Raw genomic sequence first — 15392 nt, forward strand, 5'->3', positions numbered from 1 at the left:
CCCATACATCAATAAAATCATATTTTGATCTTTTATTGAATAATATTCGGCCAGGTAATAGCAAATGAGACAGACCCTGCCTACTTTCCCTTGATGAAAATCTGTTAGAGACCCTTCCGAGCTGGCCTTGTTCTGCGCAACCACAGGTATAAAGTTGTCCATCAAAAGTTAACATGACTAAATGATCTGCTCCAGATGCGATTTTTGTTATAACTTTATCTTGTAAGAGTTGAATAGGTCTTTTTTCTTTTCCTTGCACAGTCAAGCCCATTGCCCCATGTGAATCCTACCGAATGCAAAAACTTGATTAAAAATTTTTTGTAAACTGAATGCATGCACAGGTTTAATACAATTTACTTACTCTAAAAGATCCCCATGCGAAAACTCTACCATCATCGAGAAGAGCAGCAGAGTGGGAATCACCTGCTGTTATTTGAACTGCAGAACCTGGAAGGCAAACCTGACCAGGTTCAAAGGAATTTTCATCAGTAGCTTCTCTTCCTAAGGCACCTTCGTCGTCGCAACCAAATGTATAAACAACTCCATCTTTACTTAAACAAACAGTATGCATTCCACCAGCACATACATCTACAATGTTTTCTAAAGTTTTAACTAAACTTGGTTTTCCGCGTTCCGTTATGCTTGTTCCTAGTCCAAGTTGACCTACATCCCCTTGTCCAAATGTTAAAACCAATCCAGGTATTTTTGTGATACTAGGTTTCTCATCGCGCACAATGCTAACTATAACGATGGCCAAAATTAATAATTGAAAATGAAAACATGGTATTCAAAAGAAAATTACGACTTACTTCTGGGTTTTTTGACCAAATTCTTCTGACGTTTTCCAGCAGCGGTATTTGAACGCTTTTTACTGCCGGTAGACATTGTATTATGAAACCTTGTTTCGTAACGTATGATCAAAATATTTTTTTAACAGAATGTTTAAAAAAAAACTTTCTTAACATTCAAGCAAATATATATTATCGAATTAAAATTTATTACTGTTGATTTTATGTAAAATTTATGAAAAATTTTAAACTGTTAAACAAACCCCTATAACATATTTAACAGTTACAGGGTTACTTTTCCAACGGCAATAGCTACTCACGCAATATTCGTATTTATTCATAGTAGGCGGTGAAATTGTTTTAGTGTTCTTCAGAGATGCTCAAAATGGCGTTGCCTACAGGTCTGTGTATTTTGTATTTTTTTAAAATTCATGAATGAATGCGTACGATAACAATATCATTTTTCGAAAACTGCTCAGTAATTTTAGGGTGAGTTTAAATTTAATTTTTAAAAAATGAAATTTATATATTTCAGCTCTTAATACATTACAGGATGAATGTTTTTCTCTGATGCTTACAATTTATATTTTGTTATTTTCATTAAGGCGGGAGACGAAACAAAACTTTATATTTTACATTTTGCAGTTAAAGCTTAAAATTTTATTATGATTTTTTTAGACAAATGACCTAACTCTGAATTCCTAAAATGAATGAAGTAGGAGGAAAGCAAGAAATTGCCAGTTCTTCTTGGGAGTCTATTTCTCAAGTTTCACCCTTAGTAGGAATACATCATGCACTGTCACATCAAATACCTACACAGCACAGTCACCCAGTTGCACACTATGATAGTGTACCTGTTGTTGTGCCAACTCCTATAAGGATGACACCATTAGGAGATCAAAATTCATTGCCTCCTTCTCAACCACATCCAGCTAATGCTGTTGGACATTCTGGTTTTATGGAACATGATTTACCTCCTGAATTATTACAACAAGGATGGCGAAAGTTTTGGAGCAAAAGAGAAAATCGTCCTTACTTTTGGAATAAACTTACGGGAGAATCACTATGGGAAATGCCCAACCTGAAACCGCCCTTTGATCCTATCACAGACCCTCTTGGCATATGTGAACCTGGCCCTCTTTCTAATATGCATCAGCAAATGTCAATGCCATTAAAAAGAAGAGCACCTGAAGAAATTTCAAGCATTCCTGTGAAAAAGTTTATATTGGCGTATGTATTGTTTACATTACATTACTTCCTTTTTTAAGTGACAAATTGTACTGAAATTTTTATTTTTAGAGGCCCTTGGGATCTTGAAATAGGCACAAATGTTTTAATACTTGAAAGAGCTGCAACGACTTTTTTTCATCCTCATCCAGAAGTTGAAGCTTTAAGATGTGCTTTGGCTGCTAAATTACGGCAGTGTTATCAGGAGCTTTGTCACAGTCGTGAAGGTTAACTATAATTTTGTTTATATTTAAAATGCTTCGAAATCATTGCAATGCTCATAAATTATGATTTTTATTTTTAAATCGTTATAAATAATTACTTTTTACCATGTTAATTATTTTTTTAAATAATTTCAAGGTATTGATGCACCCAAAGAGTCATTTAATCGTTGGTTATTAGAAAGAAAAGTTATCGATGAAGGTAACGATCCTTTTTTACCAAGCAATTGCATACCCGAGGTTTCATTATCAATGTTTAAAGAAATTATGGAAGATATTCCTATGAAACTTGTGAGACCAAAATTTACTGGGGATGCTAGAAAGCAATTATCACGATATGCCGAGGCTGCCAAAAAAGTTATAGAGTCTAGGTATGTTTTCATACTATTTAAATGAATTTAGGAGCTTTTCGATTAAAAATAATATTTATGAAATGATCAATTTTTCAGGAATGCTTCCCCTGAAAGTCGTAAAGTTGTTAAATGGAATGCCGAAGAAACTTTTCAGTGGCTTAGAAGGACCGTCGGTGCAACTTATGATGACTTTCAGGAAAGATTATCACATCTCAAGGTACTTTATTTTATTTTAATGACTTTATACTACTTTTCTTTGAAATTAGTTGATTGAATAAATTTTATGGAATAATTGCATTTTAGGGTCAGTGTCAACCCCACCTCACGGAAACGGTGAAGGAATCAGTCGAAGGGATTTGTTTAAAAATATACCACCTTTCGAAAGATCACACGAAAAAAATAATGGAAAAAAGTAAAGAAGTTTTAAAAGAAAGTGGTATACCAGGTACGAATAATAATAAAAGGAATAAATGAAGAGTAATTTTTATAAATTAAGAACGACTCGTAATTTTTATTCTTATTTTGTTTTTTTCAATACAGAAAACAATCATCCTCCTATTCCAATTATGAGACGAGTTTGGTGTTATCCAATTCAGTTTTCAACGCCTTGCCCAAGACTCCCAAATATTGAATTTTTACAAGAACGAGAACAAGCATTGTTGAGATATCATGGAGATCCTCTTGCGATCAATATAAGTCACCTACAAAAATTGGTATGTTTCATTCGTACAAATCTATCATTGCCAAAAAAAAATGTAATTTTTATGGTATGTATTTACACACCTGAACCTGATAAAACTTACCTTAATGATATTTATCATAACATATCGTGTATTAATTTACCAAAATGTCTTGTTTCTTGTTATTTGTTGTAAATTTGTCGAATTAATTACATTTTGCTTTTCTTCAACAATTGCCATAATTTAATAATTAAAACTTGAAATCAATTCAATCGATTATAATAAAGTTTTGATAGATTTTTATTTATTTATTTATTTAAGGATTTAGTAGTGTATAGTATAAGAAGTGAATATTACTTTTAATATCCTTTTTTCCCTAATTATAGCGAAAAAAAAAAAAAAAAAAAATATATATAATCGATAAAGAATCAAGAATCTGTAAGAAAAATTAACATATTTGTTGACGACTACTCCATTAAAACCAGATGTTGTTTCCTTTTTAAATAAAGAGGTATTTTTTTGTTGTTGTTGTAGATAGATTTGGGATAATTTTGTTTACTTATATTTCAAAATTTTTAAAAGTATAATATGTAAAACATTGATGTTAAATTAAAAACAAAAAAAAAAAAGAAAAGAAAAATATACATCACACAAGAAATAATTAATTTAGGGGGGAAAAAAAACAATTTTTTTTTTTTTTTTTTTTTTTTTTTTTAGGAACAACTTTACAGGTACAGTTGTTTCGACGATAAAAAATTCGAACATTTTTTACCAAGAGTTTGGTGCTTACTTAAAAGATATCAGGCGGCTTTGGGTCGCGTGAGCAATTCGCCTCCTGCTCTTGGTTTGAGTGGTGCAGGTGCCACCCAGGCTGCTTTGGCTCCGACAGTTTTCGAATGTTTGCATAAAATGTTTGCCGTTACATTCGAATGTTTTGCTTCTCCTCTCGACTGCTACTTTAGGCAATACTGTTCATGGTTTCCCGACACGGATTCGTATTTCGGTTCGAGGGGGTTGGTTCAAACAAAGTTTTTACTAGAATTGATTCCCCCCCCCCCGCCAAAATAATAATACTTTATTATTAATTGTTTTCAGGACGATATTGGATTTCAAACCGATAACGGGTTCCTTTCAAGCAAATCCTCCGTACTGTGATGAATTAACCGAAGCAATGGTTAACCATTTTGAAAAACTCTTAAGCGAATCATCGGAGCCATTATCATTTATTATATTCATGCCCGAATGGAGAGATCCATCACCACCTGCTCTCCTACGATTGGAATCGAGTTTATTCAAGAGGAAACAAGTTGTGGTGCCCGCGTACGAACACGAGTACAGGCACGGATTTCAACACGTTGTTCCCAAGTAAAGATTTCATACCCCGAACTATCGCCATATTTTTATTTTTAAAATCTCAAAAAAAATTTAAACTGAGGAGAATAATCATTTCAGAAACGAAGTCAACATCAGGGCTCCTTATGGAACTTTGGTCGTTTGGTTGCAAAATTCAAGCGGGTTTCAACGGTGGGGACCAACGGAAGAAAGAGTCGAAGCACTTTTGGAAGCTTTTCGTCCCGGTAGAGAAAGAGAAAGAGACAGACAAGAACTTTTATCACCCACGAGAGGAATACCAGAACCGCAAACTCCAGAAACGAAACCTCAAATCCTTTCTCCAAATTCAATCCCACCACCACAAGTAGATTCCAAACCCGACAGACTTTCTTAGAAGTTTTAAAAAAAAAAAAAAAAAATGCATTAATTGTATATATATATATATATATTTTTAATATCTTTAAAATTCATATCTTTTTTTTTTTTTTTTTTTTTGTTTAAATAAATCTATTTTATATATAAATAAAGTTATGTCCAGTAGGTTTAATACCTGAAATCATTTAAATTTAATTTATAATAATAAAAGAGCGAATATATACACACACCCAAAGGGGAAAAACTAAAAAACATTTAAATAATAATAATAATAATTTTTTTATTTAAGTTTTTTTTTTTTTTTTTTAATTTTATTGTTGTATGTAATTATTATGACTGTTTTATTTTTAAAAAAAAAAAAATTATTTTTTTAGTTTATTTTAATGTGATTTTTTTATTTAAAAAATTATATAATTTTATTAACACAAATTGAAATTATTAGAAAAAGAGAAAGAAAGAGAAAGAGAGAGAGAGAGAGATAAAAAATATTTCGTGTTCTTCTTGTCAACATCGAATTAATAATAATTAATAATAGTTAATATAAATGTTAATAAATTTTAATAAATAATTGTAAGTAAGTGTGATACATATATAAAATAACATTTATTTAAAGTAGAAGAAAAAACTTACTTTACACACACACACACAAAAATATATATAGTTAAAAAAAAAAAATTTTTAATTTGTAAAAAGGGAAAACGTTTCTGGTTTTTAATAACTTTTTTTTTTAATTATCATATTAAAATATCCTTTTGTTGTCGTATCCTAGTTACCATTAAATTTCCCCCTTTTTGTCGTACTCACACACAAAAAACAAAAAACTTTCCAGGGAATTTTAAGCTATAAAATGGGAAAAAATATGAAAATGTTACTCGTAGGAAATGATATTGAGATAAAATTTGATTTTAAATTTATATATTTTTTCTTTGAATGTTCTGTATACAATTCAATAAATTACTTTAAAAAGAATTTGGTACCCTTTGATTTGAATTAAAAACAAAAAAAATTACACTTAATAATGTAAAAATTGTTTTCAAATTAAGTAATTTCATTTGAATTTAATATATATATATTGAATATAGGAAATATTTATTGTAACTCTCGAACTTAACGAATTTATAAAATTTAATAAGTACTCGAGTTTAAAAATGAAAAAAAATGGTGGTAAGTTGTAATCGATCAAATCGTAAATTGATTTAAATCATGTTTTTTAATTAATAATTTCACATTAGAAAATTTAAATCATTTTATATATTTAAATATTGATTATTCAGTAGGTATTATAAAAATTTATATTATTACTAAATGATTTACTCACACTATATTTTTTTTTTTTTTACATTTGAATAAAAAAGGTAAAATAATTTGATTATAGTTACTGTTAAAAAAATTATTAGAAAATTTAAATAAGTATGTGTATAAATAAGCATAGAGGAGAATGAATAAGAAATATTTGTTATTTTAGGCCTGATTCATTTTTTTTTTTTTTTTCAATTATTATTAAATATTTTTTTTTATTTTTAATTTATTTATCAGGACCTTCGACACCTGCCTGAGTCATCAAATCGGCTATATTTTTTTCCAAATCATCTATTCTATTACCCATTTCATCTAGTATTTTATAATTAAGGAAAAAAACCCTCATGCAATGTAATTTATATAAAAACTTACCAAAACTTGATAATTAAAAACTATTAAAAGGATATTTCTATTTATAACCTGATCTGACATTGTTTGAAATCTATCTTGCATTTGTTGAAGAAGCGATTGAACCTATTTGAAAATATTTTTGTAGAAAAGACAAGAATTTGACAAATGAAACCAAATTTCATGAAATACAAAAATTTTTTTTACTTACATATTGTGTTAATTCTTGCATATTTTTAGGATCACTATTATTTTCAATTGCATAATTAGGTTGCATTTCGAGTTTACTACTGTCTTGTAACTCTGCCATCACGAATAAAAAAAAAAAAAAAAAAAACCTTTTCTAAAAATGAATTTTGTTTTTTATTATTATTAATTTAAATGTAAAATAGGCTGGCACGTACTAGCACTGAAACCCGCTCGCTGCTTGTTTGTTTAAACAAATATTAAGTCGATAATACTGAATAAATTAATTACGAATGTAAATAATAGTAAAAAAAAAAAAAAAAAAAGTTTTATCGAATGTTTTTATATATTTTTAAATACATATAGGTGGAGCGTTTATAAAATTGTAGGCATTGAACACTAATAAAAAAAAAAAAAAAATAAACCAATAAAAAATCCAATTTGAAATTTTTGTTTATATTTTAAAAAAATGTAATATGTAATTAAATTTAAAATTTGACAAAACCGAAAATTAAATTTCTTTTTTTTGTTTTTTTTTTTTTTTTATGAAGGATTGAATATTTAAACGAAAATATTTTCAAAATTCATTTTATATTTCAGTTATAACTTTTTTGTTTAACGTAGTAGTTTTTCAAATATCACGCCGGAAGTTAAACAGTCAAGGCTTACTCGTGGAATCAGGCACTTTAATCTGTTGTGATCTAGTAGTTGCTAAAATTGTTTGTTAAGCGATATTGAAAATTATATTTAATCGTTCTGACATTAATTATGTTTTAAAAACGCGAAAATAAAATTATGTTTTCATCGGGTTCTTTAAAAAAAGGCGTGGGTAGTACAACGTCTGATTGTTCTTCACCGGGACGTAATAGCAGTGTAAGTAGGCTGCCAGTTGGAATTAAATCTATAGGGGATGAAAGTCAAAATTTTAGAATTCAGTTGGCTGTTCACAAATATAATAATTCTAATAATGGATCCGGAAATTCCAATTGTAACCTAGTGTCATCTCCTGTTAAAAATTCATTTTTTAAATCGCTTAATAAATCTAGGAGCTATGAAAGTGGTACTGATTTGATACAGGGTGAAAAAAAATTTGAAAACCGGTATGAAGGTGTTGGAAGTTTTCCCACCGTTCATTTAAAAAAAAGTTCTGTGCTTTATAGGCCTATTAGGAAATTTAATGGAGTTAAGGTTCCTTGCCCAGAGCTACCTGTAAATAGGTAATTTTTTTTCAAATTTTTTTTCTTTATATTTTCTTATTATTAATAATAATAATAATATTTTACAAAGGTGTAAATTTGTGTGAAAAAAATTATCATCATCAATGTTTAAAATTTCTACATTGTAGGTTTTTGAATAATTTACCAGATTTATGTTCTGATGTAAAAACAAATAACAGATCAGTGCTTGATGTACTTCAAGATTTGTCTAGGAAAAGAATAAATTTTAAAAATGATAACAATTACTCTCGGTATAGATCGAAAGGACTCGGTGGAGATTTACCTTCTGATGAAAATGTTTTATCCAAACCATTATTTGTACAAAAGGAATTAATTAAAAATAATAATGTGACAACCACAAGAGACAACTGCACTCAAACATTGCAAGTATTAATACTTATTTCATGTAAAAATTTTTTAAATAAATAATTTAATAAAATATTTAATTTTATTAGATTTTCTCCGAGTGTTGAAAGATCTAATCAAACAACTTCGAACGTAGAGAAACAATATGATGAATCGGATCCTAAAGCGCAACTTCGTAGAAAACTTGCAAAACAAAATAATGAAATTTTTGCATCCCTAAGTTCTAGTATTTATTCAGGATATGCCTTAAAGAGAAAAATAGGTATGTTAGGTATGTTTTTAATATAAAATCATCTTTTATTTGTGATAACATTATAAATATTCCTTTTTTTCTCAAAGGTTTTTTAATAATGCATGGTATCAGTTAATAAACATAATAAAAGTAATTTAGGATTTAATAAGTTTATAAATTTTATTAATTCATTTATTTTTTTTTTTTTTTCAATGCAATACAGATAAAATTTCTACTGCTAAAGATGATACGAAAAAAGGATCGAGTTTATTAATTAAAAGGCCTAAAATAAATGATAATGTATTTATGACTAATAACGAAGGCGACAATTCTAAAATTACAAATGGCGTTAAATCTCCTATGAATGAGCTAAATAAAAAAAGCAAGAAAAACGCTATGACTGATGGAAATGCTATTTCACCAAACAAAGATAGACTGACAACAATATATTTAGATATGGAAAACACGAGTCCCAAAATTCACGTATTTGAAAATAATTTATTGGGTAATAAAAGTATGGACAATTCTGTCGAGGGAAACAAGTCAATATCTAGTTCAATTAATAATGGCAGTTTGTATAAAAATTCATCGAGTAATGAAATTAAAAGTACCTGCGTCGAATCTGTTGGAAATTTTACATTGCCCAGTAATCAGGAATTAAGTTTGTCTAAAAGCAACAGTCCAGGCCAGTCATCGATGGAATTAAAGAATCAAAAAGATGGGAATAATTCGATTACCATTTCTTCTGAAAATAACAGTAATAAATTTTCAATGGCGAACAATAATTCAAGCGGTTTGGGCTTTCAAGTAAAATTTGATAATTTAGATAAAAGCAAAATAAATGCCGAAGAAAAAACAACTTTGGATTCTACAACAGCTAGTAATAATTCAGCATTGTCTACATCTACTCAATTAACGGAAAAAAATGTACAGATTAATGATGCTACAGAAAAAAATAATACTGCTACTGCTCAGAATGGTAATTCAACAGCTGTCAAGAGTGGGTTTACTTTTCAAGGTTCAACTCCTACGGGACAAACAAACACGATTTCAAACACTTTTAAATTTGGAATTAATCAAAATGGAACTCAAAATTTCACACAAGAAAATAAAGACATCAAAACGTCTGAAATTACTACAACAACGGGTAATTTTAACAATTTCACAAGTACGGCGGTTTCATCAAACTCTACTACTACTACTTCCACGTCTTTCGTTTTTCCACCAACTGGCAACAGTTCTTTCGTTTCTACGCCTGCAACGAGTTCGCCATTTTCCAACAATAATCAATTTTTCGATAATCAAAATAAAAACGCATCGCCGAAACCTAGTTTTACGTTCGGGCAAACCGTAAGTCAACAAAATTTTTCGTCAGGTAGTGATAAAATTGTTAGTAATATCAATACGAGTTCTTCGAACGCGAATCCCGTGACGAGTAGTACTTTGACGACGAGCACTCAATTTGTTTTCGGTCAAAAGTCGGGTAATTTCGATAAGGTGCATGAGAGCATTAAAAAAAGTGAGTCAGGTCAAAGCGAACCATTAGGAAATAATACCTTTTTAACATCTAATAATAATTCGTTTTCCACCACCACCAACAACAAAATTCAAGATACTCCTCAATCATCATCAGTGTCATTAGACGGTCATCAAATCAAACAATTTCCACCGACTACTAATAATACTTTACCCAATCCTCAATCTACGGGAAATTTAATTTTTTCAAATTCGATTCCGATCTCCAGTCCTTCAATACAAAAAGATAATCCTCCAAATTCTAATAATACTTTGACGAAACCAATCGTTAGCGATTCATTACCTAAATTACAATCCAGTTCGACTTTTACTTTCGGTACGAAAACAGGAGAATTGAATAAAAATGATAATTTTAATAATCCTGTAGGAGACAATAATAATAATAATAATAAGGCAAAGTTATTTTCATTTGGTTCTTCGAATTCTGTTTTGAGTCAAGGATCGGGGGGAACAACTCAATCCTTCGACACTGCAACCAGTTCTTCTTCTCCATTTGGGATAAAGCCGAGTAATCCCAATACTTCTTTACAACAGAATAATAACACGTCGATATTTTCTCAAAATACGTCGTCTGCTACCCCGACAATGTCAAGTATTACGCAAACAGGAACAACGATTTTGGGACAAAATCAAATGTCGGTTAATAATAATAATAAAAATGCTGCTGCTGCGAGTCTTTTCGGTACGAAAACGGAACCGATTTCGTTCATGTCTAATTCGAATTCGAATTCGGGAAATCAAAATTCTAGTAATTCACTCGCGGTCAAGGATAACATTTTTAGTAATTCATCGCTGGCGACGACAAATAAATTTAGTCAACCCACCACTTCCGAACCAGGTAGCAGTAATAAGTTTAGTTTTCAAACCACCGGTTTTGGATCTCTCGCGACTTCGTCTTCGCCGCCCGTATTCGGCACGGTTGCCAACCCACAAATCTCTCTTAATTTCAATAGTTCCGCGACGGGTTTCAATAACGCTTTTAAAACTCAACCTGGTCTCACTTTTGGCGCGACAACCACGACGCAAGCGGCGACAACCGGCGGATTCGGAATCAATTCATCATCGCAAATGCCAACATTCGGACAACCGTTTGAACAAAATGCAAATTCTAATAATCGGAACGTGACGCCCAACAACATTTTTAACTCGAATAATACCTTATCTCAAAACAACTCGACTTCTTCAAGTTTTGCGCCATCGACTAATAATAATAATAATAATAATACTTTTAATGCAACAACTCAAAATATATTCGGACCGAAACCGTTAAACGAACAAGACAAAAGTTTTGGATCGACGAATAAAGTTCAGACAGGAGCTTTCGGTACCAATACGGTTCCATCGACCCAAAGTCCTTTCACTTTCGGTACTGCCACGTCAAATTCAAATCCTTTTCCATCATCTTCGTCGAAAACTAGTGGCACGACGGTATTCACCTTTGGTGCTTCCACTTCAAGTTCTGCAAATTCTGCGACTAATTTTGGAAATTCGTCCACGTCGACGAGTTCGAGTAATTCTCAAACACCTTTCATGTTCAACAATCCGAACAGTGGTGGGAACGTTTTCAAATTTGGAGCATCAACGAGTAAAGAAAATACCGGATTTGGAAATGCAAACTCACCGGCGTTCGTGTTCGGTTCTCAATCCAACAATAATAATAATAATAATACAGGATTAAATACCAAACCCTCGACGACGGGTTTCAATTTCGGGACAGCTCAATCATCTCAATTTAATTTCGGATCCACATCTTCTCCCTCACCGTCGGTATTCAGTTTTGGTAGTTCCGGATCAGCAAGTAGTAATTCGACATATAATTTCGGTACTCCACAGCCAACGGGTGGACCTTTCGCACAGGGAAATTTAACTCCGTCTTCTACTTTTTCCGCGCCAGGTATAAAAAAAATGAAAAAAAATTTTTTTTTTTTTTTTATCATAATTTTTAATAGTAAAATTCATTGATATAAGGATGATGATAATAATAATAAAAAAATTCTTACAGGTACTTTTAGCATCGGTTCGGGTAGTACACAATCAAGACCGAGAGCATCATCTCGACTTCGTAGAAGACCTTGATTTTGAAGATATTAGGAAGGTACAGAGGGATTCTGGAAAAAAAAAAAAAAAAAAAAAAGTTAAATTTTAGTTCGCGTAATCGGTAACCAATCTGTGATTAGTAAAAAAAAAAAAAAATGGATCGATAGTGAATAACATTTTTAAGGCATCTTTTTTTTTTTTTTTTTAATTCTCTGATTTGACAAATTATAATAATAATAATAATAATAATAATAAACGAACAATTAATATGTAATATTTATTAATCATTATCATTATCATCATCATCACAATCTGCCTTGAAAAAAAAAATTAAGATATTTTTCATAATAATAATAATAAATTCTGTACATTGTAACAAATAATGACGTATAATTTTAAAAAAAATGTTTTTTTTTTTTTTTACAATTCAGTATCAACGTTAGTTTATTTTTAATTTTTAATAAGAATTATGTTTAAATAAATAAAAAATTATGTTGTTTTTTTTTTAAAATCAGATATTGTCATTAATTGTGTTTTTTAAACAGATTTTAAATTAAATTTTTTTTTTGTTTTTAACTAAACTTTTTTATTTATTTTTTAACTAAATAATTTTATTATTATTATCATTATGCAATTACGCATTATGTAACTACCCGTTATATTATAAAAAATAGGTAATCAATTTTGTTTTTTAAAATTTTAAAAAAGAATATTTAAGCACCGTTAAATGTTATTTTTGATGTCCTCTTTTTTTTTTTTTTTTTTGTAGTTTTTTTTACTGGCTGCGACAAGCTTCATAAACACATTCTCCATTAATCCATGTGGAAATCAAATCCAAATCTAATGTTAATATGATAAAATCTGCATCGCTGCCAAAATTCAATGAACCTTTTTCATGGGAAATATTAAGAGCCAAAGCTGGATGCAACGTTGCCGCTTCTAATGCTTCAACTATTGAACAACCTTTGAAGAAACAGAAAAATTGATTCTTGACACACAAATTTAAAAAGGTATCTTCTATCTATCTCTCATATAATTGTACCTGTTGCCTTTTTGAAATATTTAACAGAATAATTCATTGTTGCAATACTTCCACAAAGTGTATCTGTTCCTGCAATGAAAGCTCGACCATTTTTAATTTCAACACATTTTTGTCCAATCGTGTGATTTCCTTCTTCTAGTCCCAATGCAGATATAGCATCTGTAACAATTATCAAACCTAAAAAAAATTTTATCGAATGAAATTTTTGCTTGTACCTTTAACATTAAAACTAATCATTCCCATACCTTTCGAATGAATTCTATGTGCTATTCTTAGTGCTGAAGGATGAGTGTGAACTCCATCGGATATAATTCCAAAATAAATAGTTCTTTCATTTTGTACAAGATCCGATGCCAGTAGACCGACTAAACCGGGATCTCGATGATGAAACTAAAAATCAATCATAATAATACTTTAATGCCTGAATTGAAAATAATTTAGGGAACATTTGAGCTAAAAAAAATATTAAAATAACATGACTTTAACCTGAATTTATTTGATTTTGAATGATTATTTAAAAACTTACTGGTAACATAGCATTAAACAAATGAGTTATAAGCGATGCTCCACATTTAAAGGCTTCTTCTGCCTGTAACAAGTTTGCTTGTGAATGACCAAGGGAAACAATGATACCTTTATCTACTAAATATTTTATAATTTCACAACTACCTTCTGCTTCTGGAGCAAGAGTAATAATTAAAACATCGTCTAATGACTTGTACACATTCAACAAAGAATCCACTCCCTAAAATAAAATTTAAGTCGATTTAAAAGATACAAAATTGCAAAATGTTTGCTTCACTCGAAATAATATACCTGGTACCTGTTCAAATGTTTTTATGTGGGCAGGAGGATGTGCTCCTTTTTTTTCAGGGCTAATAAATGGACCTTCGAGGTGTATTCCGAGAACTGTAGCACCATGTTTTCCTCCTTGTTTCTTTTTCAAATTTGGTAAAACCTGGTCAGTAATTTTTTTTGAATTAGCTTTAATAAACTATTTCAATCTGTTAAATTATTAAAAAAAATGAATAATAAACTTGAGTGTACTTTTTCATAAATTTCAAGAGGAGATGTTACTATTGTTGGACAAAAAGCAGTAACTCCATGGGATAAAAGTCCTTTTGCAACAATATCTATTTCCTTAGAAGTCACTGGAGAATTTTGTGAAAAATCTATTCCAAATCCTCCTATAAACAAAATTTTATTTTTTTTTTTAAATTAAATAAGATTTAAAACAGCACACATCATACTTAAATAGGTGAGATTTTGCATTGTTTCCTTTGATTAAACTTACTTATGGTCACTTGTTATCATTATAATTTTAAGTGTTTAATAATTAAAACCGTTCATTAAAAGAAAAAAAAAATATTTATTTTACCATTTATCTGAATGTCAATAAAGCCAGGACAAATTAAAGCCCCGTGACAGTTAATTCGATTGTCAGCAATTTTTCTTTCGTCAAAAAAAACTTTTTCAGGATTAATTATTTTTCCGTTCCTAACCCAAAAATCATCTTTAACTATTTTATGATCTCGTAATAAATAACAATTGTAAAATTGTGTTATTTCATTTCTCGAAACGGATTTCATGTTGCTTGATATAAATTACTGACAATTTTAATAAATAGAGTTCAAAAATCAAGGGTCAAGGGCAAATTTAACTTACTATTATTATAGATGGTGCTAAAAAATTACAAAGACTTTGAACTGACCTATTTAACATTTTATTTTTCATTTTTTCTTGACAAAGCATGTAAACAATTAGTAGTTGTTGTTTTTTTCTTTTTTTTTTTAATGATTTGACCATGCAAAAGTATAAAAAACATTTTTATAATAAAGGTCAATAATAAAAATCAAAATTTTAAATAGTTGATTGATATGCAGTAGTTAAATCTAACTCGGTAAAAATTTCATTTATAAATAAAATTTATAAACAAAGAATAAAATTAATAATTTAAGGTAAATATCAATAATTATTAAATGAATTTAAATTACTTTAAATAAATTTCCTAAAAAAAATTATTTTGGTTCTGCATTATGTAATTACAATCTATAAATAACAAAAAATTTTTGCCGCGTAATTTCTGATGATGCCAACATTATAAAAAAAAAGTGTTAAAATAACCGTTTTTTCCTTAGTTTGAATTTTATTAT

General features: G+C 29.5%; 5 protein-coding genes across 5 annotated transcripts in view; 2 read left to right on the plus strand and 3 right to left on the minus strand.

Moving 5' to 3' along the window:
* Positions 1-885, minus strand: part of Phum_PHUM509300 (serine/threonine-protein kinase Nek8, putative) — a gene marked incomplete at both ends in the record, with an annotated part of 1600 nt that extends 715 nt beyond the window's left edge. The window contains 3 exons of the mRNA XM_002430998.1: positions 8-286; positions 362-741; positions 810-885. Of these exons, the coding sequence (XP_002431043.1) occupies positions 8-286; positions 362-741; positions 810-885 (735 nt within the window). The remainder of the gene's footprint in view (positions 1-7; positions 287-361; positions 742-809) is intronic.
* A 609-nt stretch (positions 886-1494) lies between these two features.
* Positions 1495-4995, plus strand: Phum_PHUM509410 (Phosphorylated CTD-interacting factor, putative; the record flags this gene model as incomplete). Its single annotated transcript, XM_002430999.1, has 9 exons — positions 1495-2018; positions 2088-2242; positions 2376-2607; positions 2686-2806; positions 2893-3034; positions 3130-3302; positions 3987-4282; positions 4365-4634; positions 4722-4995. The coding sequence occupies 9 exons, from the start codon at positions 1495-1497 to the stop codon at positions 4993-4995; spliced, it is 2187 nt and encodes a 728-aa protein (XP_002431044.1).
* A 1571-nt stretch (positions 4996-6566) lies between these two features.
* On the minus strand, positions 6567-6933 carry Phum_PHUM509420 (uncharacterized protein; the record flags this gene model as incomplete). The annotated part of the gene is made up of 3 exons (XM_002431000.1): positions 6567-6587; positions 6648-6749; positions 6835-6933. The coding sequence occupies 3 exons, from the start codon at positions 6931-6933 to the stop codon at positions 6567-6569; spliced, it is 222 nt and encodes a 73-aa protein (XP_002431045.1).
* Positions 6934-7604: 671 nt separating this feature from the next.
* Positions 7605-12122, plus strand: Phum_PHUM509430 (uncharacterized protein; the record flags this gene model as incomplete). Its single annotated transcript, XM_002431001.1, has 4 exons — positions 7605-7909; positions 8155-8413; positions 8531-8663; positions 8848-12122. 4 exons carry the CDS (start codon positions 7605-7607, stop codon positions 12120-12122), a joined length of 3972 nt encoding a protein of 1323 aa, XP_002431046.1.
* Positions 12123-12831: 709 nt separating this feature from the next.
* Positions 12832-14828, minus strand: Phum_PHUM509440 (N-acetylglucosamine-6-phosphate deacetylase, putative; the record flags this gene model as incomplete). The annotated part of the gene is made up of 8 exons (XM_002431002.1): positions 12832-12846; positions 13000-13160; positions 13240-13416; positions 13485-13629; positions 13766-13984; positions 14063-14197; positions 14287-14426; positions 14618-14828. The coding sequence occupies 8 exons, from the start codon at positions 14826-14828 to the stop codon at positions 12832-12834; spliced, it is 1203 nt and encodes a 400-aa protein (XP_002431047.1).
* Positions 14829-15392: the final 564 nt, after the last annotated feature.

This window comes from Pediculus humanus, genomic scaffold, assembly GCF_000006295.1.
Source record: "Pediculus humanus corporis 1103172108279 genomic scaffold, whole genome shotgun sequence".
In the NCBI taxonomy this organism is placed as follows: domain Eukaryota; kingdom Metazoa; phylum Arthropoda; class Insecta; order Psocodea; family Pediculidae; genus Pediculus; species Pediculus humanus.